This window comes from Gopherus evgoodei, chromosome 10 (assembly GCF_007399415.2).
Source record: "Gopherus evgoodei ecotype Sinaloan lineage chromosome 10, rGopEvg1_v1.p, whole genome shotgun sequence".
Lineage (NCBI taxonomy): Eukaryota > Metazoa > Chordata > Testudines > Testudinidae > Gopherus > Gopherus evgoodei.
The window spans coordinates 25,852,164-25,875,664 of record NC_044331.1 but is presented as its reverse complement, the minus strand read 5'-3'; the positions used below and the strand labels follow the sequence as shown (position 1 = coordinate 25,875,664).

Below are 23,501 nucleotides of genomic sequence, written 5' to 3'. Positions count from 1 at the left end.
GCCTGCATGGTTGTAACAGCATATGCCCGACTCCGCATGAGACCTCTTCAATCATGGCTCATTGCGCAGTATCGGCCGGCCAGACAGTCGTAGGACACGGTCGTCACCGTCCCTCAGAGGGTGCTGGACTCTCTTCGCTGCTGGCTGGACCAATCGGTAGTCTGTGCGGGGCTCCCATTCCATCCGCCCCAACCTTCGGCATCCCTGACCACGGACGCCTCCGATCTGGGATGGGGGGCTCACTGCGGCACCCAGAAAACTCAGGGCTTGTGGACACCACAAGAAATCAACCTCCATATCAACGTACGAGAGTTGAGGGCGGTCCGCCTTGCTTGTCAAGCGTTTGTCCATCTCCTTCAAGGTCGTTGTGTCGCGGTCTTCACCGACAACACAACGACCATGTTTTACATCAACAAGCAGGGTGGCACCAGGTCCTCTCCACTCTGTTTCGAGGCAATACGTCTCTGGGACTTTTGCATAGCCCATTCGATTCACCTGTCCGCCTCCTATCTCCCGGGAGTGCGGAACACCCTAGCGGATCGGCCGAGCAGATCCTTCCGTTCGCACGAGTGGTCCCTCCGTCCGGACGTCGCCCTCTCACTCTTCCAGAGGTGGGGTCGTCCCCGGATGGACTTCTTCGCGTCCAGGGTGAACAGGAAGTTTCGAACATTCTGCTCCTTCCAGGGTCGGGAGCCAGGGTCTCTAGCGGATGCATTCCTGATCCCGTGGACAGCCCACCTGTGTTATGCTTTCCCGCCCATCCCGCTGATTCACCGAGTTCTCATCAAGGTGCACAGAGACAGAGCCCGGGTGATTCTCATAGCTCCAGCATGGGCCAGACAACACTGGTACCCCATGTTGCTGGACCTCTCAGTAGCCAACCCAGTTGCCCTGCCCCTTCATCGGGACCTGATCACTCAGGACCATGGCAGGCTCTGTCACCCGGACCTTCCGTCTCTTCACCTGACGGCATGGCTCCTGCATGGTTGACAGACTCTGAGTTGCGATGTTCCACCCCGGTTTGCGAGGTTCTCATGGGCAGCAGAAAGTCTGCCACCAGAGCGACTTACACAGCTAAGTGGAAGCGTTTCTCCTGCTGGTGTTCAGAGAAAGCTCTTCGCCCTGTGGAGACTCCCGTCACCACTCTTTTGGACTACATCTGGTCCCTTAAGACCCAGGGTCTGGCATTGTCGTCCCTCCGAGTCCACCTAGACGCCATCTCCGCGTTTCATCCTGGAGTGGACGGATGTTCTGTCTTCTCTCACCCTATGGTGGCGAGATTCCTGAAGGGGCTGGAGCGGCTTTATCCACAAATTCGCCCTCCGGCCCCTTCATGGGACCTCAACCTGGTCCTGACTCGGCTCATGGGCCCTCCATTCGAGCCATTAGCTACTTGCTCCCTGCTCTACCTCTCGTGGAAGACCGCCTTCCTTGTGGCCATTACCTCAGCTAGACGAGTGTCAGAGCTGAGGGCCCTCACGGTGGACCCACCGTATACCGTCTTCCATAGAGACAAGGTACAGCTGAGGCCTCACCCTGCCTTTCTTCCCAAGGTGGTCTCAGCTTTCCATGTGAACCAAGAGATTTTCCTCCCAGTCTTCTTCCCCAAGCCCCATTCGTCCCGCAGGGAGCAGCAGCTCCACTCGCTAGATGTCCGACGGGCACTAGCATTTTATGTGGACAGGACCAAACCCTTCCGCAAGTCCCCTCAGTTATTTGTGGCAGTAGCGGACTGGGTCAAGGGGCTGCCGATTTCCTCCCAAAGGTTATCTTCATGGGTTACCTCCTGCATCAGGACCTGCTACGACCTGGCCCAAGTTCCGACGGGCCGTGTGACTGCTCACTCCACCAGAGCATAGGCATCATCGCTGGCTTTCCTCGCCCGCGTGCCAATACAAGAGATCTCTAGGGCGGCGACCTGGTCATCGGTCCATACATTCGCTTCCCATTACGCCCTGGTCCAGCAGTCCAGAGATGATGCGGCCTTTGGTTCGGCAGTGCTCCAGGCCGCCACTTCTCACTCCGACCCCACCACCTACGTAAGGCTTGGGAATCACCTACCTGGAATGGATATGAGCAATCACTCGAAGAAGAAAAGACGGTTACTCACCTTTGTAACTGTTGTTCTTCGAGATGTGTTGCTCATATCCATTCCACACCCGCCCTCCTTCCCCACTGTCGGAGTAGCCGGCAAGAAGGAACTGAGGAGCGGGCGGGCCAGCAGGGGTATATATCTAGTGCCATAGTGGTGCCACTCTAGGGGGCAACCTGCCTTCTCACTGGAGTTGCTAGGGTAAAAAGTTTCCGGCAGACGTGCACGCGCGGCGCGTACACCTACCTGGAATGGATATGAGCAACACATCTCGAAGAACAACAGTTACAAAGGTGAGTAACCGTCTTTTCTTCTCTTGGTTTTATCCACACCTTAGATTTGTTGTATTTTTTATTTTTGCTTATTATTTACCTGTAGCACCACCTTCATTTGTGGAATGGCCAGAAAGTTTAACAAGGCCCAGAGCTGGTACTGCCCGTTTTGCATGTCAGGCAGAAGGAATTCCAGCACCCAAAATGTCATGGTTAAAAAATGGAAGAAGGATACACTCCAATGGTAGAATTAAAATGTACAACAGGTGAGATTACCATTATATTATAATTAATGTCATGAAATATACAGTAGTTATAAATTGTTGCTATACAGGAGAGAACAGAGTATTTTCAAGTAAGTGAATTACAGCTTTCTCTAGTTCATTCAATGTTTGGTTTTACTTCCAAATACTTTAATCTGTCTTTTGATGACACTAGGCAACTACTTCTTGGTAAAAAAAAAATAAACATAAATTAGTTTACATATAAATACCACAGCTAAAACCGTCTGTGATATAGGTCCAGATTCCTGATCTCTGCTATGCCCATGTAAAACTAGAATGATTTCATTGACTTCAGTGGAGTTACTCCAGATTTATATTGGTGTAGCAGAAATCAGAATCTGGCCCATAGTTTGAGCTCCTATTTCATTAACTTAGAGTGAGAAACTCTTATTTAAAAATAAATAAAAACAATTAAAGGTGAAAAATACTATCAATTACAAAACAGAAAGTACGAGGTTACTAAAGAACTATTTTAGAAATAAAGTGAGCTTGTGAAGATTTTTTTCGCCTTTCTTTTTAATTTCCCTAACTTTGTAGGACACTAGCATTGCAAATCTGGATACTGGCATGCAAGTTTTTTAAGAGCTCCAGAAAGGCTAATTTTTATGACTAAATATGAATTTATGTTGAGAAAAAATTAATGCAAAATGGAGTGTGAGAAATTTAGACTAGATCCCTGGAGCAAGGGTAAGAGCCAAGTTGTGGCTTGCATTACGTTGAGCTAAGTTATTGTTAGACATGATTTTTTCTTTTTCTTTTTTTAATTCAGTAAATTGGTGATTAACCAGATCATTCCTGAAGATGATGCCATTTATCAGTGCATGGCTGAAAATAGCCAGGGGTCTATCCTGTCCCGTGCCAGATTGACTGTAGTTATGTCAGAAGACAGACCCAGTGCTCCTTGTAACGTCCATGCTGAAACCATGTCAAGTTCAGCAATTCTGCTAGCTTGGGAGAGACCGCTCTATAATTCAGACAAAGTGATTGCATATTCAGTGCACTACATGAAAGCAGAAGGTAAGCAGTGTTAGTCTGAAGTCGATTGTGTAATATTTGTTACAGTCTCATGCATCCAGGGTTTTCTGCAGTAGTTCATCATAGGAAGAGTCTGCCAATAACAAAGATCGCATAAGCTGATTTTAGGGATAAATCACACCCTCCCACATAAAAGCCCACAGGACAGCCAGGTTAAGATGGTAAACTCTGCATGCTTGACCCTACAAAGCTTCTGCCAGATCATTTCATTCATGGGGTTGGGTACATGGCTTACCTTTCCACCTTCTGGATGAAGAATATGGCCTTCATGGCGGGCAGGAGCATTGGTACAGCAGCCCAGTGCCTCCATGTTACTTTTTGGATTTTCATCTCCCATGGAAACAGGAGCCTCTGCCAATTTTCCATCCCACATGTATGCTAGGCTAGGAAGTATACACCACAGAAGTAGGTTTCATGTAAGGGCATGTCTATATGAACACTGGGGTGTAAATCTGCCTCATACTATCTTGCTGCACACTAATGGCATGTCAGCACTGCAGCAGTGGAGCTGTACCAGTACAGCTGTGCTGCTGCAGGGCATGTGGTGAACATGCTCTTGCTAATGGGGGAGAGCTCTCCTGTCAGCATAAAAAACCCACCCCTGCAAACAGCATAAGCTATGTTGGCGGAAGAAGCTCTCCTGCTGACATAGCACTGTGCACACTAGCACTTACATCAGTGTAATTTATGTTGCTCATGGGGTAGAATATACACCCCTGAATGACATAAGTTTTGCTGACATAGGCAGTAGTGTAGACATAGCCTAAGTATCTGTGTGGACCATGCTGCTGCATGGTAAAAGTTCCCTGGTGCACTTGATCAATTGGGAGTAGATCAAAGCACATTACAGAACTTTTAGTGGGTAGCAGCAGGGTCCACCCGAATGCTTATTGCTTATAAGGCTAGTGCAAGGTACATTTACATCCCACCTTGCCACAAGCTAAATGTTCATATAGACAAGCCCTAAGATAATTCTGGCCCTGTGGTTTCACAGGGAGTAGCTTTTCCCCAGATTCATCTCTCCACTGCGGATCCCCAAACCCATGGAGTTTGTGCAGAAGGGCTTCTATAGCAGCTAGACTGAGAGTGGAACAGCTAATTACCAGTTCACTCTATTCCCTTCCCTTTGATAGAATTTTACCCACAGGAGTGGGTTTTCCTCTCCTTTCATCCCCTCCTTGACTAAAGTGGAGATATGTCAGAATCATAGAAGATTAGGGTTGGAAGCGACCTCAGGAGGTCATCTAGTCCAACCCTCTGCTCAGAGCAGGACCAATCCCCAACTAAATCATCCCAGACCCAGACCGACCCAGTGCTCCTCGTAACATCCATGCTGAAACAATGTCAAGTTCAGCAATCCTGCTAGCCAGTATCAAAATTCAGATTTTAAAATTTGCTGAAATAACTCATTATTTAGAGGCTCTGCTGTTGTCTCTAGAATGTTACCTCTTTCCTTTATAAAAAAAGGTTAGTTAAATAGGCAGAAGGATGTAACTAGACATTTTCACCTGTTTTTATTCTCTATGATAGTGTCTGACAAGTGACTTGAAAATTAGTTAGGTGCATGGATTTAACTAGGCTGCAGTATGTCTCCTAGGTGTGACTCAGTTTTCTAAGTGGAATGATTGCTTTTTCTGCTTCTATTCAGCAACTAGTTTATTCTAGGGCAGGATTGCAGTTGCTTAGCTCTCCATGTGGAATATCACCTTGCCATCTGGTAGGCGGAAGACCGGAAGGACCGCATAATTACTCTAATACTGATGCAGGAATTGCTGCCTTTGCTTTTGTAAATGGGATGTTCTCAGGACATGAGATGGTTTTGTTTGAAGGGAGGAAAGAGCCTTAAAAGATAAGAGGACAGAGAATTGATAAAGTGCAGGAAGTTACTCTGATTTTCAAAATTGCTGAGGAATTAGCCCCACAACTCCCATTCAAATTAAATATGAATGTTAAAGTCATGCTATATATTCTATCTGGGTACTTACATGGCCTCCATCACTGCAGTATGTGAGGGCCTGGGTAACTTCATGGGGAACTGGGAAGTAATATCTTACTGAATATTTGTACAGGAAGTGCACCAGCTGAGCATCTCTTTGAAGAGATGTGTATCCATTATCCAGCTCCTGGTTAACTGAAACTCTTACTTATCCAAAGGTCAAACATGTCCCAGAGTTTGAAGCTCACCTGCTGTGATGGTACTCAGCTGGGTGGCCTTGGGAAAGCCAAGTGAGCCCTAGCTCTGCTGGGCCTGCTAGTTCAACTGTCCAAAGGGCTTGCTCATCCCTCCAGACCTTCATGTAATAGCCTTGCTGTATGGAAGGCTGTTGTTTAGCCTTCATATAGGTAACCCCTAACACTTACTGGTGCATTTACACTGGGTAACTTTAGCTATGGAAACCAAAATGTAAGTAGAATATGTGCATTTTTACCATCATGTCACAAGCCCTGCTTCAAGTGGGTAGCACCTGTGGACCTGCACCTGTGCAGAAAAACACATTCAGGTTTTTTTAGTGTAGAAAAAGCATAAGGGTTCAGAAGCTTCTAGGGGTTGTACTTGCTTCAGATACAATTGTTCTCCCAGATGAAAGTGTGTGAAACCATTTGAGAACAGGTTACTCCACATCATAGATGTTACTCAAAGCCTGAAAAACTGCCCTGAAAAGCTCTGCTTTCATGAGAGAGTGTCATATCAGGCAGTTTGTATTGTTATGGAAGCAGCTGTATATGTGTGTGCCCATACTGCAGAGAGGTGTAAGCTAGCTGCTAGTAAAGAAAATCAGATAGCTTGATAAGCCATTCAGCCCATCATATAGTTAGGGAAGTGACCAGCATAGACTGGACTGCTGAGATCTCATGTTTGTTTATATCTCAAAAACTTAAATTCTTTATGCTGTTCATTGGAGATAGGAGCACATGCTGATGTAGACTATCACTGTTACCCACATCCTTCCTTTCTCCATTCTCCCTGTTTGTTATGCTTACTTATGGAATCTTGGGCCCTGATACTGCAAAGGCTCACAGATGGGCTTGACTTTAATGGGATCAATCGTGCTTGAAGTTGCTTATGTGCCTAAATTTTTGCAGGATCGGGGCACTAGTGTATAAACTCTTTGCAGCTCTGAGATCATTGGAGCCTCTGGGCTTTACTAATGTAAAATAATTAATAATCATGTGAAACCACTTTAATGTCCTTCTGTTTTCTGTTGCTATGTTTGCTCAAATTGTATGTACTGTCATAAAAATCCCATAAGAAAATATTTCATACTTACATGCAATATAATGCATACTATCTTTTTATCTTAATGTTTTTTTCTGTGTTTATATAGGTGTGGGTTTTTTAAGCTTTCCTTATTTAGCAGAAGGATGGATTTTCACATTAATGGTTAGTGTAAAAGTAAGCAAGTAAGCAAGTCATCCAGTCCTAAAATATTCAAATGAAACAATGTTTTCAGATGGAGCTGTTCTAAATTAGACACATCATCAGGATCTTATAAATGCTAGTTTAAATAAAAAGTAATATTTTATAATGCACTTAATCATATGCAGTTCCAAAGATTTCCCTCTTCATGTTCACAACATTGTAGGTGGTTAAAAACAAAAGATCCCTCCATTCGTCGTTTAATTCCACAACAAGTCTAGCATTTATAAAATGCACTCTCAAAACTACCTCAACCCCCCTTTGCCTCCAAAGAGGCTAGTGTTTAATAAAGTTGGCTGAAGAAACTAACAGGTGTGTTTTTTGTATTTTTTTTTAAGCAGAATATTTTACATTCAAATCAGGGGTCACGGTAGCAAGAAGAATAAGAGTCTGATGAGAATGCATGTTGGAGTGTGTTAATTCCTTGTTAGTGATTTAGAAAAGGTACAAAAGGGATACTGATTGTGGTGGAAGGCAAGCCTTGTTCTCTATTATGGCTGTTTCATTAGGACCTCCACATGAGGCCTAGCAATCCATTCAATGAAAGAACAAGTCCTTTTAATTTGAGCTCAAGGATCTTGTTTAGCAGGTCAGAAATCGTGCCATGCAATTCCTAATTAACAAGCCATTAACTAGTCTGTTATGAGATGGTCCTAATCTTGTCTAATTAAAATGCTATCAAGTTAATTCAGAAATGTGGGAAAACTTAATGGTGGAATTTGCCTTTCGTTTTGTTTATAAATTCAATTGTGAAGAGGAGGGGCTGGCTCTTACAGAGTTTTGATTAAGTTGACATGTATTTGGTGTGAATTGTTTGTTAAGCACAGCAGCCTTCACCAAACCTATTCCATTTTGCAGCTTCTCTGTGTAGGAATAAAGCCCAGCAAAGACAAGGCTTGCTCTATACATTGCTATGCATATTTTAATGTGAATTGCTGAGAATTTTTTTACAGCTCATTAAGGAGCAAAACATTTTTGAAGTTCATTCTGTACCAATCCTGTTGTCTTCTTTCTGAATTAAAGAAAAACCCATGTCAATCAAATTTAATAGAACTCCCAGGGCTAAAATGAGATCCTTTGCAGAATGACTTCTTTCTGTTTGTTTTGTTTTTTAAAGTAGAATGGAGCCTCACATTCCTCAGTCTAATATATGAAGGCTCTGTAAATAGATTTTGAAAAAACACACTGGTTCTAAACAAGTAGAATTAAAGATTAGCTACAAATGATAAAGTTATTAGAGCTCGTCTGTTATGTTACTGTACATTGGGCACAGTTTGTTGTGACTACTTCGTGAAAGGATTTCGGAATAGATTAATGCTATTCAGCATCTTTTATTCAGGAAAAATCCTGAACCACAGTAATTTATAGCAAGACACAGTTACTTCCATTCACAAAAGAACTACATAGCAGGATTTTTATTTTTAAACAACCTTTAACTTGCATGACCACCATCCTGGCAGTAATGGATCATCTTGTATTAAGAGACTGACAGCAATTTTTGTTTCTGTTAACTCTTGTTTTATTCCAGGTTTAAATAATGAAGAGTATCAAGTGGTTATTGGAAATGACACAACTCATTACATTATTGATGACTTGGAACCAGCCAGCAATTACACCTTTTATATTGTGGCCTACATGCCCATGGGAGCCAGTCAGATGTCAGATCACGTGACTCAGCACACCCTTGAAGATGGTAAGTCAAATAAATATTGTAGAGCAAAATATGCGTACTTATTTATTTATTTAAAACAGATGTGCAATCCTATGCCACTGACATCATTGGGAGTTTTGGGTACAGACAGAATTGAACTGGCCACTGAAATGAATGAGGATAAAAAACATGCTGTATTACAAAGGATATATGTATTTTATGCTGAAAGAATTTCCCTCTTCAAGTGCTGGTCCCCATCTGTATTCCACTGTGGGTTCACAGGCGTTCAAGTCTGGAGAATGCTTGCAGGTAGTGTCTGTTGGTCTGCACTTGTGCCCCTGCAATCCTCCTGCTCTGCACTGAGGGTATAAGGGGTGGGGTGGGGTGGGGTGGCCTCTCCAGTTCCTTCTTTCTGCTGCATGACCCGAGTTAGAATCCTCGTGTCTTTTCACTTTTTCCTGTAAATGTATTCAAAGTTATAAATTCTTCTTAGTGTTAGAATCCACAATGAGGAAGTGTGTTGGAAGACCAGGAGGGTCTTAGATTATGCTGAGGATACCGGGCTTAAAAAACCTTTCCTCATCTCCTCCCCTGCTTTTTGGTCAGCAGTGACCACCAGTGCTGCCCCAAAGAAGCAGATATCTCCACTAACTGTGGTATCTGCCACTCTTTTCCCAGCAGAACATGACAGCCACAAGAGCTTTGGCTTTTAAAGCACCTTATGGAGCCCTTAATGAGGCCGTAGTCAGACCCAGGTTGGGCAGATCACCCTGTACATTGGCCAGAGTCAGCAGGGAGGGCACCACTGGTACTATGTCTCATTCCAGAATGCAGAGGGGGAGGGAACCTGTGGCTGAGCCCCCTAATGAGAGTAGGAAGCACTCTCACAAACAAAACTGGATCCCCTCCTAGGCCCTCTAAGAGAAGAAATCCTTCACCGACCCTGTACAAGTCGAGTGAGCCGTCAATCCAAAGCCATTAGGAGTTAGGCCCTTCTACCTGCATGAGCATGTTCAAAAGACTCATAGGAGCAAGACTTCTTCAGCACCAGCCTCTGCATCATCTTCAACACTGATTGCGGTGCCACCTAAAAATAAACGCTGGGTCCTGAAGGACTGGGAACTGCCAGTACTGTCAAAACCTACAAGGTCGGAGACTCATTCAGCACTGTGGCCCCTTAAGGAATCACTATCTACACCTACTGTGGTGGTACGGAGTGAAAAGATGCAACCTCTGAAGGTGCTGGTGACTTATACCTCTCCAGAGAATATTTTTGTCCTCCCGGACCCAACATTTCCCTTGTTATTGGGACCAGTACTAACCAGGGAGATACAAACACCTGCAGGAATCCAAGATTTTGGAAGAAATCTATCCTCTGTCCCATCCATTAGTCACAGTTTTCTCCCAGCAGAACAGCAGCACAGCCAATGGACCCAGATCTGACCTTTGCATCTCTCGGAGAGTCAGATGGATTGGTGGAAGCAGCTTCCCTTCCACCCAGGCAATTCAGCCCAGACAGGGGATTGAAAATCTCCTGGAACCTGCCTTGGCCAATACAGATAGGAAATGTGTGGCTGGATCCAATGCCTTGGGAACCATCCCAGCCTGCTATTGACCCCTCCTACTGGCTTGCTTGGGACTCTTGGAACCATTACACACATTGCCAGGAATCTGTCCACTCCAACAGGGAGTCTTACCACCCCTTTCCTTTAAGGGGCCAGGCTGAACTCACGGAAGAAGGGGAATACGAGCTGGTGCCATTGGTTCTGATGAAGCGGTCGCTCGAGCCTGTCTCCTCCTGCTGATCACAGGTAGTTCCAGGAGGTCTTACAAAGAGTGGTGGAAGAGCTTAAAAATTCCTTAGGGGAGGTGCAGGACCCTCAACATAAGCTCCTAGTTATCCTGCAGCCTATGGGCTCCAGGCAGGCTGCATTCCCAGTAAACGAAGCCATACTAGAACAGGCAAGGGATGTATGGCACAAACTAGCTATCTATGTCCCTACCCTGTCAAGGCTGATTCCCCCCTCTGCAGTTCGAGTGCAGAAGGTGGGGGTCCACAAGGATTCTAAAAATTAACACTGGCCACTCCAGTCTTGTATTTAACTCCCAAGGTTACAGCTTTTCTCTGACCTTGGATGGGTAGATGCTGCCACCACCTAAGTGCAAAAAAACCCCTTTGAGAACCTGGGAAGGCACACTTGGGAATTCCTTCCTGTGGGGTGCCCTCAAACCCCCCCTCCCCCAATGGAAGAGCTGAAAAAGAAAACAGAAGAAATTATCTGTTGCTACCAGGAAATTAAACAACATGTGCACAAACCTCTTAGGACACACAAATCCAATCCTGTTCGTAAAAAAAGGTAAAATTTATTAAAAATAAAAAGAAAGAAAATACATTTGGAACTTAGGCTTTTTGCTAGATTAAAAAAAAAAACCAATTACAAGGATTAAGTGTAAAGATAGCTCTCTTGAGGTCCAGCTTAAAGGTTACAAGCAAAACAAAAGCAACTGGGGTTAGCACAAAGGAGTCCACAAGCCATAAAGAAATATAAGAGAAACCTAATCATGTATTCCTAGACATTTCCTGATCTACTTACATTTCTGGAGTTTCAAATAAGAAGTTTCTAGGTATGATCTGGTGATTTTTTTCATACCTTTTTACAGCATGATTCCAGCCCTGTCTCTACACTCTGGGAGAACAGCACAGACAGACAGACAGGAAGTTTTTTCCCAATTTTAAAAAGTTCTAGCCTTCTCATTGGCTCTTTTGGTCAGGTGCCCACTCCCTCCCTTTTACCTATGGACTTTTTAACCCTTTACAGGTAAAACAAGTAGAGAACAGCTACTAACAGGGATTTTATAAATAACTGGCTTGCTGGGTGCCCATAAAATGGAGCTTCCCCTCCCTTCATTTATCACAAGGGCAGAGAAGCGGTACTTTGTCCTAGCTAAGGAAGTAGAGTTCTAGTTTACCCACCTTGCCCTGAACTCCTTGGTGGTCCAGGCAACCACAGAAAAATCCAGGCAAACACAGCACCTAAGGGCTATCCTCTCAGATAAGGAAGCCAAGTGTGTCAACCTTATGGAGAGAATGGTGTTTACTTCTGCCAACCTCCAGTTTAGAACCTCAAAGTATCGGCAAGACAGGCTCAGTTTCAAGCCTTTATTAATGAGGGCAGGCGAGTGTCCAGAACCCCTATACGAGCTGCAGTTGGTGTGGCTGAAATGGCATCAAGATCCAGGACAACCAGCATTTTGAAGTGCTGGAAATCATGGCTACGCTCTTTGGGGTTTCCTGGGGAAGTTCAAAATACTGTTGAGAACTCGCCTTATGATGAGACAAGTCTTTTCAATGAGGAGATGGATGAGTTTTTGCACTCATTGAAAGACTCTAGGGCAACCCTCATCTTCCTGGATATATATACACATGGCCCAAAGAGAAAATATAATAAACAACCCTACAAACTATGATCTTTACCACAACCCTTCTATCACCAGTGTTCCTATGAGTCACCTCGCAAATAACAGAAAATGCCAAGGCCAAGATACCCTGCACCTACCATTTCAGCCACAGCTACCCATCCTCATCCTCCAACCAAGATATATTTTTGACATGATACTGCGGAGCTGTGAACCAATATTGATCCCATCTCCATATCCCATTTCAGGGGATACCTAGCAAAATTTTCCCACATTTGGGTGGCAATGACAACAGGTGGGTGCTGGACATCATCTATTCTGGGTGATTAAGTTTCTCTGTACACCTCCTCCAAAACCCGTTTATAGCTCCCAGAGTCTTCACAAAAGTGTTCTCAGTAGCAGCAGCTCAGCTTAGACAGGGCAGCTCCACCATCTTCCCATCTCTAGATGACTGGCTTCTGACCGGCAGATCTCTCCTGGAAGTCTTAATGTCAGTCTTGTCACTTCTCTATCTCCAGGTTTACACAGTTTCTCAGGGATGCTAGAAGTCAACCCTATCTCTGGTGCATATCATGGTATCTGTAGGAGTGGCACTGGATTCAATCATGGCAAGGGCGTACCTACCCATGGACAAATTTTGGGCCATGGACGCTCTAACAGATCTAGTTATGTGCTGCCCTTGAATCTCAGTTTGGATATTCCTTACTGTTTTGTTCCATATAACATCATGTATTTATGATGATGCCATTTGTCAGACTCCACCTCTGTTGTTGGCAAGCTTGGCTCTGAACACTATATACACTGAGCGAGCACAGCATGAGTACCATAGTGATAATTCACTCTGAGGTGAGGGCCTCTCTGACATGGTGGAAGGACCCTGGGCATGTTGTGTGGAAGTTCCTTTTCTGTTCTCCACACCTAACAAGATGATAAACAGATAAACAGGTGTTTCCTTCCAGAAAACACCATCCTAGCCACCATGGATCTAGAGGCTCTCTACACAAACATCCCACACACAGATGGAATACAAGCTGTCAGGAAAAGTATCCCTGATGATGCCACAGCACAACTGGCTGCTGAGCTCTGTGCCTTTATCCTCACACACAACTGTTTCAAATTTGATGAGAATATATATCTCCAGATCAGTGGCACCGCTATGGGCACCTGCATGGCCCCACAATATGCCAATATTTTTATGGCCGACCTGGAACAACGCTTCCTCAGCTCTCGTCCACTCATGCGCCTTCTCTACCTACGCTACATTGATGACATCTTCATCATCTGGACCCATGGGAAGGAGACTCTGGAAAAATTCCACCACGATTTCAACAGCTTCCACCCCACCATCAACCTCAGCCTGGACCAATCTACACGGGAGGTCCACTTTCTAGACACCACGGTGCAAATAAGTGATGGTCACATTAACACCACCCTATACCGAAAACCTACCAACCGCTATCCCTCCAGCTTCCATCCCGGGCACATCTCATGATCCATTGTCTACAGCCAAGCACTGAGGTACAATCGCATCTGCTCTAACCCCTCAGACAGAGACCAACACCTACAAAATCTTCACCAAGCATTCTCAGAACTATAATACTGGCACAAGGAAATAAGGAAACAGATCAACAGACCCAGACATGTATCCAGAAGCCTCCTACTGCAAGACAAACCCAAGAAAGAAATCAACAGGACTCCAGTGGCCATCACATACAGTCCCCAGCTAAAACCCCTCCAACGCATCATCAGGGATCTACAACCCATCCTGGACAATGATCCCACACTTTCACAGGCCTTGGGTGGCAGGCCAGTCCTCACCCACAGACAACCTGCCAACCTGAAACATATTCTCACCAGTAACTGCACACAGCACCATAGTAACTCTAGCTCAGGAACCAATCCATGCAACAAACCTCGATGCCAACTCTGCCCACATATCTACACCAGCGACACCATCACAGGACCTAACCAGATCAGCCACACCATCACCGGTTCATTCACCTGCACGTCCACCAATGTAATATACGCCATCATATGCCAGCAATGCCCCTCTGCTATGTACATCGGCCAAACTGGACAGTCTCTACGGAAAATGGACACAAATCAGATATTAGGAATGGCAATATACACAAACCTGTAGGAGAAGACTTCAACCTCCCTGGCCACACTGTAGCAGACCTTAAGGTGGCTATCCTGCAGCAAAAAAACTTCAGGACCAGACTTCAAAGAGAAAATGCTGAGCTTCAGTTCATCTGCAAATTTGACACCATCAGCTCAAGATTAAACAAAGACTGTGAATGGCTTGCCAACTACAAAACCAGTTTCTCCTCCCTTGGTTTTCACACCTCAGCTACTAGAACAGGGCCTCATCCTCCCTGATTGAACTAACCTCATTATCTCTAGCTTGCTTGCATATATATACCTGCCCCTGGAAATTTCCACTACATGCGTATGACGAAGTGGGTATTCACCCACGAAAGCTCATGCTCCAGAACATCTGTTAGTCTATAAGGTGCCACAGGATTCTTTGCTGTTTTTACAGATCCAGACTAACACGGCTGCCCCTCTGATATAAGATGATAAACAGATGCCTCTCTAATAGGCTGGGGAGCCCATGTGGGCCATCTCACAGCACAACGCACGTGGATGCCTCGAGAAGCCAAAATGCAATTAAATCTTCTGAAGCTGAGAGCAGTACGAGTGGCTTGCGAAGCATTCCTACCATTCGTACATTCCCAGCACATCCTGATAATGTAAGACAACATAACCACTGTTTTTTAAATAAACAAGCAGGAAGGGCACACTCCATCCCCCTCTGAACAGAAGCAGTCAGTTTATGGAACGGGTGCTTACAGAACCACACGTCACCCTATTGGCAGTATACCTCTCAGGAACCCAGAATTTACCGGCAGACAGCCTCAGCAGACATTTTGCCACTGATCACGAGTGGAAGTTGCATGATTCATTAGTAAATAGTATCTTCACTCAGTGGAGAACCCCCACTTGGGACCTGTTTGCATCTCAGGCAAACAGGAAGTGCAACATATACTGCTACAGGGGAGATGAAGGTCAATGCTCCATGGGCAGTGCTTTCCTTCCTTAAATCATTTCAGTTATGCTTTCCCTCTCATTCTGCTACTATCTCAGGATCTATGGAAGATTTGTCTAGACAGGCCACAAGTCATCCTTGCGGTCCCCAGCTGGCTCAGGTAATTCTGGTTTCCAAGCCTCCTACAAGTGTTATTCCATCCACCTATCAGTGTTTGGACCTTTCCAGATATCTTGACCCAGAACAACAACGGGTAAGGCAACTGAACCCCAATGATCTTCATCTCATGACTTGATGTTTGTTTGGACATTGAGTCTGGAACATTCCTGTCCTGAAGCCATGCAAATCATTCTTCACAGCAGAAAAGACTCCATCAGAAAATGTTACCTAGCTTAACGAAACCATATATGCAATCATAGAATCATAGAAATGTAGGGCGGGAAGGGACCTTGAGGGGTCATCAAGTGCAGCCTCCTGCATTGAGGCAGAACCAAGTAAACCTAGACCATCCCTGATAGCTAAGTCCCCTATAAACTGTGCGGCTGTGCGGCATCCTATTTAGCGCTGTGTAGGCACTCGGGGAACGCTGGCGGGGAAGGGGAACTCCTTCCCTGGCTCTAACCTGGCCCGGCCCCCAACCTGCCACCGCCATGGCAGCCCTCCAGCTCCAACTATGCCATGGCCTGGACCTGCCGTGGCCGGGGTGTCCCTATCCCAGCCCAGCCCCAGCTGGGGAGATGCGGCTTGACCCAGCCCCAGACGCGGCAGCCCGGGCCAACCCTGAACCTGGGAGTCCTGGCCCAGACCCAGCTGGGGTGGCCTGACCCGAACCCAGTCCTGGCCCGGACCTGCAGGGGCCAGGAGAGGGGTGCCTATCTTGCGGCCCAGCCCCGGAGCTGCCGCAGTGAGGAGAGGTATCTCTCCCCTGCATCCCAGCTACTGCTGTGGGGAAAGAGAGCTGTGGGGAGTCCTCTCTCCCCACTGTAGCCCCAGAGCACCCTCCTGCACCCCAAATCTTTCATCCCTGGCCCCACCCCAGAACTCACACCCTGAGCTGGAGCCCTCCCCCCCATAACCCTTTGCCCCAGCCCTGAGCTTCATCCCTGGCTCCATCCCAGAGCCTGCACCCCCAGCCAGAGTCCTCACACCCCTGTACCCCAACCCTGTGTCCCAGTCCTGAGCCCCCACCCACGCTCTGAACCCCTCAGCTCCACCTCCATCACATGAATTTTGTTGTGTGTCACACATCACCTCTATATTGGTGCACATAATAAAATTCATTCCGCATATGGGTGGGAAAAATTTGAGGGAACACTGCCTGATAGGTGTTCTTAAAAACCTCCAGTGATCAAGATTCTACTGCCTCCCTTTGAAGCCTATTCCAGAGCTAATTTCCCTTATAATAAGAAAATGTTGCTAATATCTAACCTAAATCTCCCTGGGTGCAGATTAAGCCCATTCTTTGTGTCCTACCTTCAAGAAACATGGAGAACAATTGATCCCCGTTCTGTTTGTCACAACTCTTAACATATTTGAAGACTCTTGTCTTGTCCCTCTTCAGTCGTCTTTTCTCAAGACTAAACATGCCCAGTTTTTTAAACCTTTCCTCATAGGTCAGGTTTTCTAAACCTTTTACCATTTTATATCTAAACCTTTTAATCATTATTGTTGCTGTCCTCTGGATATCTCCAGAGACCGTCCAAAATAGCAGGAGTATCTACTGTTTTCTTGCCCTCAAGACAAAGTGCCTTTTCCCTAGCTCTCTACAGGTTCACCTGGTGGCAATTAGACACCCAACCACAAATAGTTTTTGGATCTTTACCCATCAGGTGACAGCCAGTTACCTGATGCCTGATAGAACCTCTCTGCCAGTAAAGAACCCCTCACTGGGACAGGTACCTCTCTTATTTTGTTAGTAGCAAGAGATTCATTGTTCACTCACGCAGAATCTGTATTGTTCACAAACATCTGAAATGATCAGATATGTAACCAAAACTGTAAATTCACTGCATTTTCTTTAGCTTTGAATGGAAATCCATTCCTACCTAAAAGAATATTAAAAAAATGAAGGACTTTTATTCTTTAAGTGAAATGTGCTGCTTGTAAAGATCTCAAATGTTGAGAAAAGACTCTCTCCCTATTTCCTATGAACTGTGATCTAGTTAACATGTACACCTTATTGCTGCAACAAAAATGTGCTCATTTTGGACTCAGATGCTGTTGCAGTCAACTCCTGTTGAAATTAATAGGAGACGTAGGTACTGAGTATCTTCTAGGATCAGGTTTATTTTGGTCACTACTGTATACAGAAGGTATAAATATAACCAGTTTCAGGTTATTTAAAAAACAAATAAATTGGATTCACCAGACTTTCTTTGGTTGGCAGTCCAATAATATTCCAGGGAAATTTTACTGAAGGGCACAATAATAAAACAGTTGCTTAAGGGGTTTGTGTGTGTTTGTTTAATTTTTTTTTCATACATCAAGCTTTGAAAACTTTATTTGCTTTATTTTTAGTTCCTTTGAGAGCTCCTGAAATCAGTTTGACAAGTCGAAGTCCCACAGATATTCTCATCTCCTGGCTGCCAATCCCAGCCAAATACAGGCGAGGCCAAGTGATCTCGTACCGTGTGTCTTTTCGCCTCAATGCAGAAAGCACTATCCAGGTTCTGGAGCTTCCAGGGACCACAAATGAGTATCTTCTGGGAGGCCTGAAGCCCGATAGTGTCTACTTGGTTCGTATTACTGCAGCAACGAGGGTAGGCTGGGGAGAAGCCTCTCTGTGGACTTCCCACCGGACCCCCAAAGCCACAAGTGTGAAAGGTGATTTTCTTTTCCTCAAATCCCTTGGATAAAAGTTCAGTGTGGGCCTGGTCCAGATCTTCTTAAAAGAAAATGGAAAGACTCCAACTGACTTCGGTGTGGACCAGACCACTATTAGAAGTTCTGCATTTTTATTTAGTGAATTTCAGATGATGAATTCCTGCCATGTTGTGCAGATTTGAAATACAATGTTTTTCTGGGTGGGGGAGAGGGTAGGTGTTGGGTGTTTTTTGAGTGCTGCAGCAGATAATGCATCTCTAGAGCTCAAGCTACTCAACCTACTGGGTGTTTCAATCAATCAATTAATTAACTTAGATCAGTCTTGCTTTTGAGGCACAATTTGAACTATACTTAACTATTTTAATTAATCTGTACTGTGTGGGGTCTTTTGCATGGCGTTAAAGGCAAAGAGCTGATCTGTCACTGTGATGGTCTTATTAGTTCTTTTCATATTTGATATTTACAAGTTTGACATTTAATTTTAGGGGTCTTGAAGCCATGTTTCTAAGCCAGAAGCAGCTCAGACATGTTAGCATTTGGCCTCCTGAACAATGATGTTGAAGTCTCTTGCATAAATATTTTTTAAAAAATGGAGTGCACAAAATTGTGGTTGCAAATCAGGGAATTTACACATACCAGCTGTGCATATGGCTACTTGAAGTGAATACATCAATATAGTTACATTTGTGCGTATATTTTTCTGCATATGCCAGTCAGCCTCATTTTTTGATCCACTAGTCCTCAATCTGACCCACAGTGTTTTACTGTAATGTAAGTCAAGCTTATTACTCAGTAATAGCACTTATGAAAGCATTAAACTTCAGCAAGAATATGATATTCAAAAACTTGTAGGTTTTTGTGTAAAGGTTTATTTCTTAAATGTATGTAATGAGTAAGTAGCCTAGACCACATTTGGCATTGGGGGTTGTAATCATTTATTAAATTCTTATGCGTGGGGCAGAGGGGAAGTAGGAGGTGGTTATAGAATCACAGAAATGGAGGGTTGGAAGGAACGCAAGAGGTCTTCACAAATCCATGCTGGCTATTCCTTATAACTCTGTTATCCTCTAGGGTGTTTACAAATTGATTAATAATTTGTTCTAGTATTTTTCCAGGTATTGAAGTTAGGCAGACTGTTCTAGAATTCCCTGAGTCCTCTTTGTTCACCCTTGTAAAGATAGTACTGTGTTTGCCCTTCTCCAGTCCTCTGGGACATCATCTAGACTCCATGAGGTCTTGAATATAATTGCTAACAGTTCCAAGATTCAGAGGGGTGTTAGTCTGGATCTGTAAAAAGCAACAGAGAGTCCAGAGAGTCCTGTGTTACCTTTAAGACTGACAGATATATTGGAGCATAAGCTTTCGTGGGTGAATACTGACTTCGTCAGATGCATACGTATGTATTCACCCATGAAAGCTTATGCTCCAATACATCTGTTAGTCTTAAAGGTGCCACAGGACTCTCTGTTCCTAGTTCCAAGATTGTTTGTTTGTTTCAGCTAGTTTCTTAAGTACCCTAGGATGAATTTCATCAGGCCTTGCTGACTTGAATACATCTAACTCAATGTTTCCCAAACTTGGGGCACCGCTTGTATAGAGAGAGCCCCTGGCGGGCCGGGCTGGTTTGTTTACCTGCCACGTCCTCAGGTCTGGCCGATTGCAGCTCCCACTGGCCGCAGTTCACCGCTCCAGGCTAATGGAGGCTGTGGGAAACGGCGGACAGCAAATCCCTTGTCCCGCGCCACTTCCCGCAGCCCCTATTGGCCTGGAGCAGTGTACCACAGCCAGTGGGAGCTGTGATTGGCCAAATCTGCGGACGTGGCTGGTAAACAAACTGGTCTGGCCCGCCAGGGGCTTTCCCTACACAAGCGGCATCCCAAGTTTGGGAAACACTGATCTAACTTATCTAAATATTCTGTAACCTGTCTTTCCCCTATTTTGGCTTGCATTCCTTCCCCCTTGTTGTTAATATTACTTGTGTTCAGTATCTGATCACCATTAACCCTTTTAGAGAAGACTGAAGTAAAATAGTCATTAAACACCTCAACCTTCTTGATGTCATCAGTTATTAGCTCTCCTTCCCCGCTTATTACTCAGTAGAGTAGATGACTTACACTTCCCTATGTCTTTCTCTTCCTCCTAATGTATTTAGTTCTTCTTATTGCCTTTTATGTCCCTTGCTAGGAGTAACATATTTTGGGCCTACACCTTTCTGGTTTTTGTTCCTACATGCTTGTGTTATTCTTTTGTACTTCTCTTTAGCAATTCCATATTTCCACATTTTTGTAGGTTTCTTTTTCGATTTTCAGGTCATTAAAGAGCTCCTCATGAAGCCATATTCTTCCTGTATTACTGTTCTTCCTATTTTCCTATCTTTCCTTTACATCAAGATAGGTTGCAATTGTGCCATTAGTATTGTCTCCTTGAGAAACTGCCAGCTCTCCTGAACTCCTTTATTCTTTAGAATTTCTTCCCTGGGGACTGCCTACTAGTTTTCTGATTTTTTTTTGTAAGTCTGCTTTTTTGAAGTCCATTGTCCTTATTTTCTGCTCTCCTTGCTTTCTTTAGAATCCTGAAATCTATCATTTCATGTTCTCTTTCACCCAAATTGCCTTCCATTTTCAGATTTGCAACCCATTCCTCCCTGCTGGTCAAAATCAAGTCTAAAAAGCCTGTCCCTCTGGTACTTCCTCCACTTTCTGAAATAAAAAGTTGTTCCCAATACATTTCAAGAACTTACTGGAAGTTTTGTGTTTTGCCATGTTACTTTTCTAACAGATATCTGGGTATTTGAAGTTCTTCCATTATTATCATGTCTTGTGTTTTGGATTTTTCTGTTGTTTGTTCTAGAAATGCCTCATCCACCTCATCTTCCTGATTTGGTGGTCTGTAGTAAACCCCTACCATGATGTTACCCCTATTTTTCCCCCCTTTTATCATTATCCGGAGACTTTCAACTGCTCTGCCTTCAACTCTCTGCGTTTTGCATCTCAAAACAAGTGTATATATTCTTGATGTATAATGCAACACTTCCTTCTCCCCCACACCCCGCTTAACCTTCTTGAACAAGCTATCAGTTATTCCAGCTCTGAATAATTTTAAAACATGAGTAGTGACTGTTTCATTTTTATGCATAGACACCAAAGTTTAATCTGGGCTTAATCTGTGCTCGGTCAAATGCATTTTGTGGGGACTTTAGTTTAAAGCAAAATTAAAATAACCTAACTCAAAGTTTAATCCTCCATTACAAAGTGACCCTTTCTGCAAGATAGCCCAGCTTGAGATGCTTTTAGATAGATGGTATAGATAAGGCTGGCCTAGGTTATATAGTATCAATTACATAATTGTACAGCTGGGTTGGAACCAGAACCCCAGTTCTGAATAAACTTGAGCTTTGGGGTTTGAAATGTTGACTCTTGAAGAAAAGTGTTTGCAAGAATTGTTTGTTTCTAATATATTAAAAGATACAATTTCTTACCCTAGCACCAAAGTCTCCTGAGCTGAGTTTGGAACCACTGAACTGTACAATCATTACAGTGAGGTGGCATCAGGACTCTGAGGATACAGCGACTATTGAAGGGTACAAATTGTACTACAAGGAAGAAGGCCAGCAGGAGAATGGACCAATTCTACTGGATGCCCGTGACCTTGTGTATACTCTCAGTGGTTTGGGTGAGTACATGCATTAATTGTCTTTTCCATACTTTGTCAGGCAAAAATGACACCCCCCAGAACACAGAAAATCAAGTCAAATGACATCTAAATAGGAACTGAAAGCTTTTTTAACTTTTAGGATCATACCATAACATTCTGTTTGAGACAGCAAGATTAGGTTAGGTCACTTATTTCCTCAGTAATAGAAATCTTAAATCTGAGCTACATTGCTGTCAAAGTAATCTAGTGCTTGAATATATATTGAGCAGCAAAGGCCAAAGCTCAAAAAGAGTATGCTGAAGCCCACAGAGCAGTGAAGAGGAATATCAGGAAGGATAAGGGAGAGTAGGTGGATGAACTGGCAGCAGAAGCGGAGCAGGCAGCATACAGCGGTAATATGAAACAGCTGTATGATATTACCAAGCGACTGTCTGGAAAGTTCAGCAAGCCAGAACGTCCCGTTAAAGACAAGCAGGGAAAGTCTATAACAGGAATAGAACAACAGATGAACAGATGGGTGGAGCACTTTGAGGAACTCCTGAACAGACCAGCACCACCAAATCCACCAGATATTAACTCAGCTAACGAGGACCTCCCAATTAATTGTGATAAACCAACCAGAGACGAGATCAGAAAAGCCATCACTATGATGAAGAATAGGAAGGCGGCCGGACCTGATGACATCCCAGCAGAAGCCCTGAAAGCAGACCTGGATGCTTCAGTGGAAATGCTGTACCCCCTCTTTGAGAAGATATGGGAAGAAGAAGTGATTCCAGTGGACTGAAAAGAAGGATATCTCATCAAAATCCCTAAGAAAGGAGACCTTAGCAACTGTGCCAATTATAGAGGAATCATACTCCTGTCGGTGCCAGGGAAGGTCTTTAACCGAGTCCTCTTAGAGAGAATGAAGGATGCCGTCGACCTACAGCTACGAGATGAACAGGCAGGTTTCCGGCAGAACAGATCATGCACGGACCAGATAGCAATGCTTCGCATCATAGTCGAGCAGTCTATAGAGTGGAACTCCTCGTTGTACATCAATTTTGTTGACTATGAGAAAGCGTTCGATAGTGTGGATCGAGAGACCCTTTGGAAGCTCCTTCGGCACTACGGCATCCCAGCAAAGGTGGTCAACCTGATCAAGAACTCATATGACGGTATACACTATAGTGATCCATGGAGGGCAGCTTACTAACAGCTTCCAGGTGCAAACTGGAGTCAGGCAAGGATGCATGTTCTCACCACTTCCCTTTCTCCTCGTCATCGATTGGATTACGAAGACATCCACCTACGAGCGTAGGAACGGAATCCAGTGGACGATGTGGACCCAGCTTGATGACCTGGACTTTGCTGACGACCTTGCACTCCTTTTGCACAGTAAACAGCAGATGCAAGAGAAGATCAACGTAGTGGCAGCCACGTCATCACAGGTTGGCCTCAACATTCACAAGGACAAGACCAAGATCCTAAGGATTAACTCCACCAGCAATGACCCAGTCACACTGAATGGAAGCCCCCTGGAAGAAGTGCAGTCCTTCACCTACCTAGGTAGCATTATCGACCAGCAGGGTGGCACAGACGCAGACATCAAAGTAAGGATTGGTAAGGCAAGAGCAGCCTTCTGACAGCTCAAGAACATCTGGAGCTCTAGAGAGCTGTCTTTGGCAATAAAAATTCGACTGTTCAACTCCAATGTGAAATCAGTCCTACTGTATGGAGCTGAAACCTGGAGGACAACTAAAACAACCATCAGGAAGATCCAGACCTTCATAAATAGCTGCCTCAGAAGGATTCTCCAGATCCGCT

At 44.5% G+C, this 23,501-nt stretch overlaps 1 protein-coding gene across 1 annotated transcript in view; it reads left to right on the top strand.

Annotated features, from left to right (window-relative positions):
* Positions 1–23,501, top strand: part of PRTG (protogenin) — a 126,445-nt gene that overhangs the window by 61,923 nt on the left and 41,021 nt on the right. Inside the window, exons 7-11 of the mRNA XM_030578237.1 lie at positions 2,471–2,630; positions 3,418–3,665; positions 8,630–8,794; positions 17,736–18,041; positions 21,525–21,713. Of these exons, the coding sequence (XP_030434097.1) occupies positions 2,471–2,630; positions 3,418–3,665; positions 8,630–8,794; positions 17,736–18,041; positions 21,525–21,713 (1,068 nt within the window). The remainder of the gene's footprint in view (positions 1–2,470; positions 2,631–3,417; positions 3,666–8,629; positions 8,795–17,735; positions 18,042–21,524; positions 21,714–23,501) is intronic.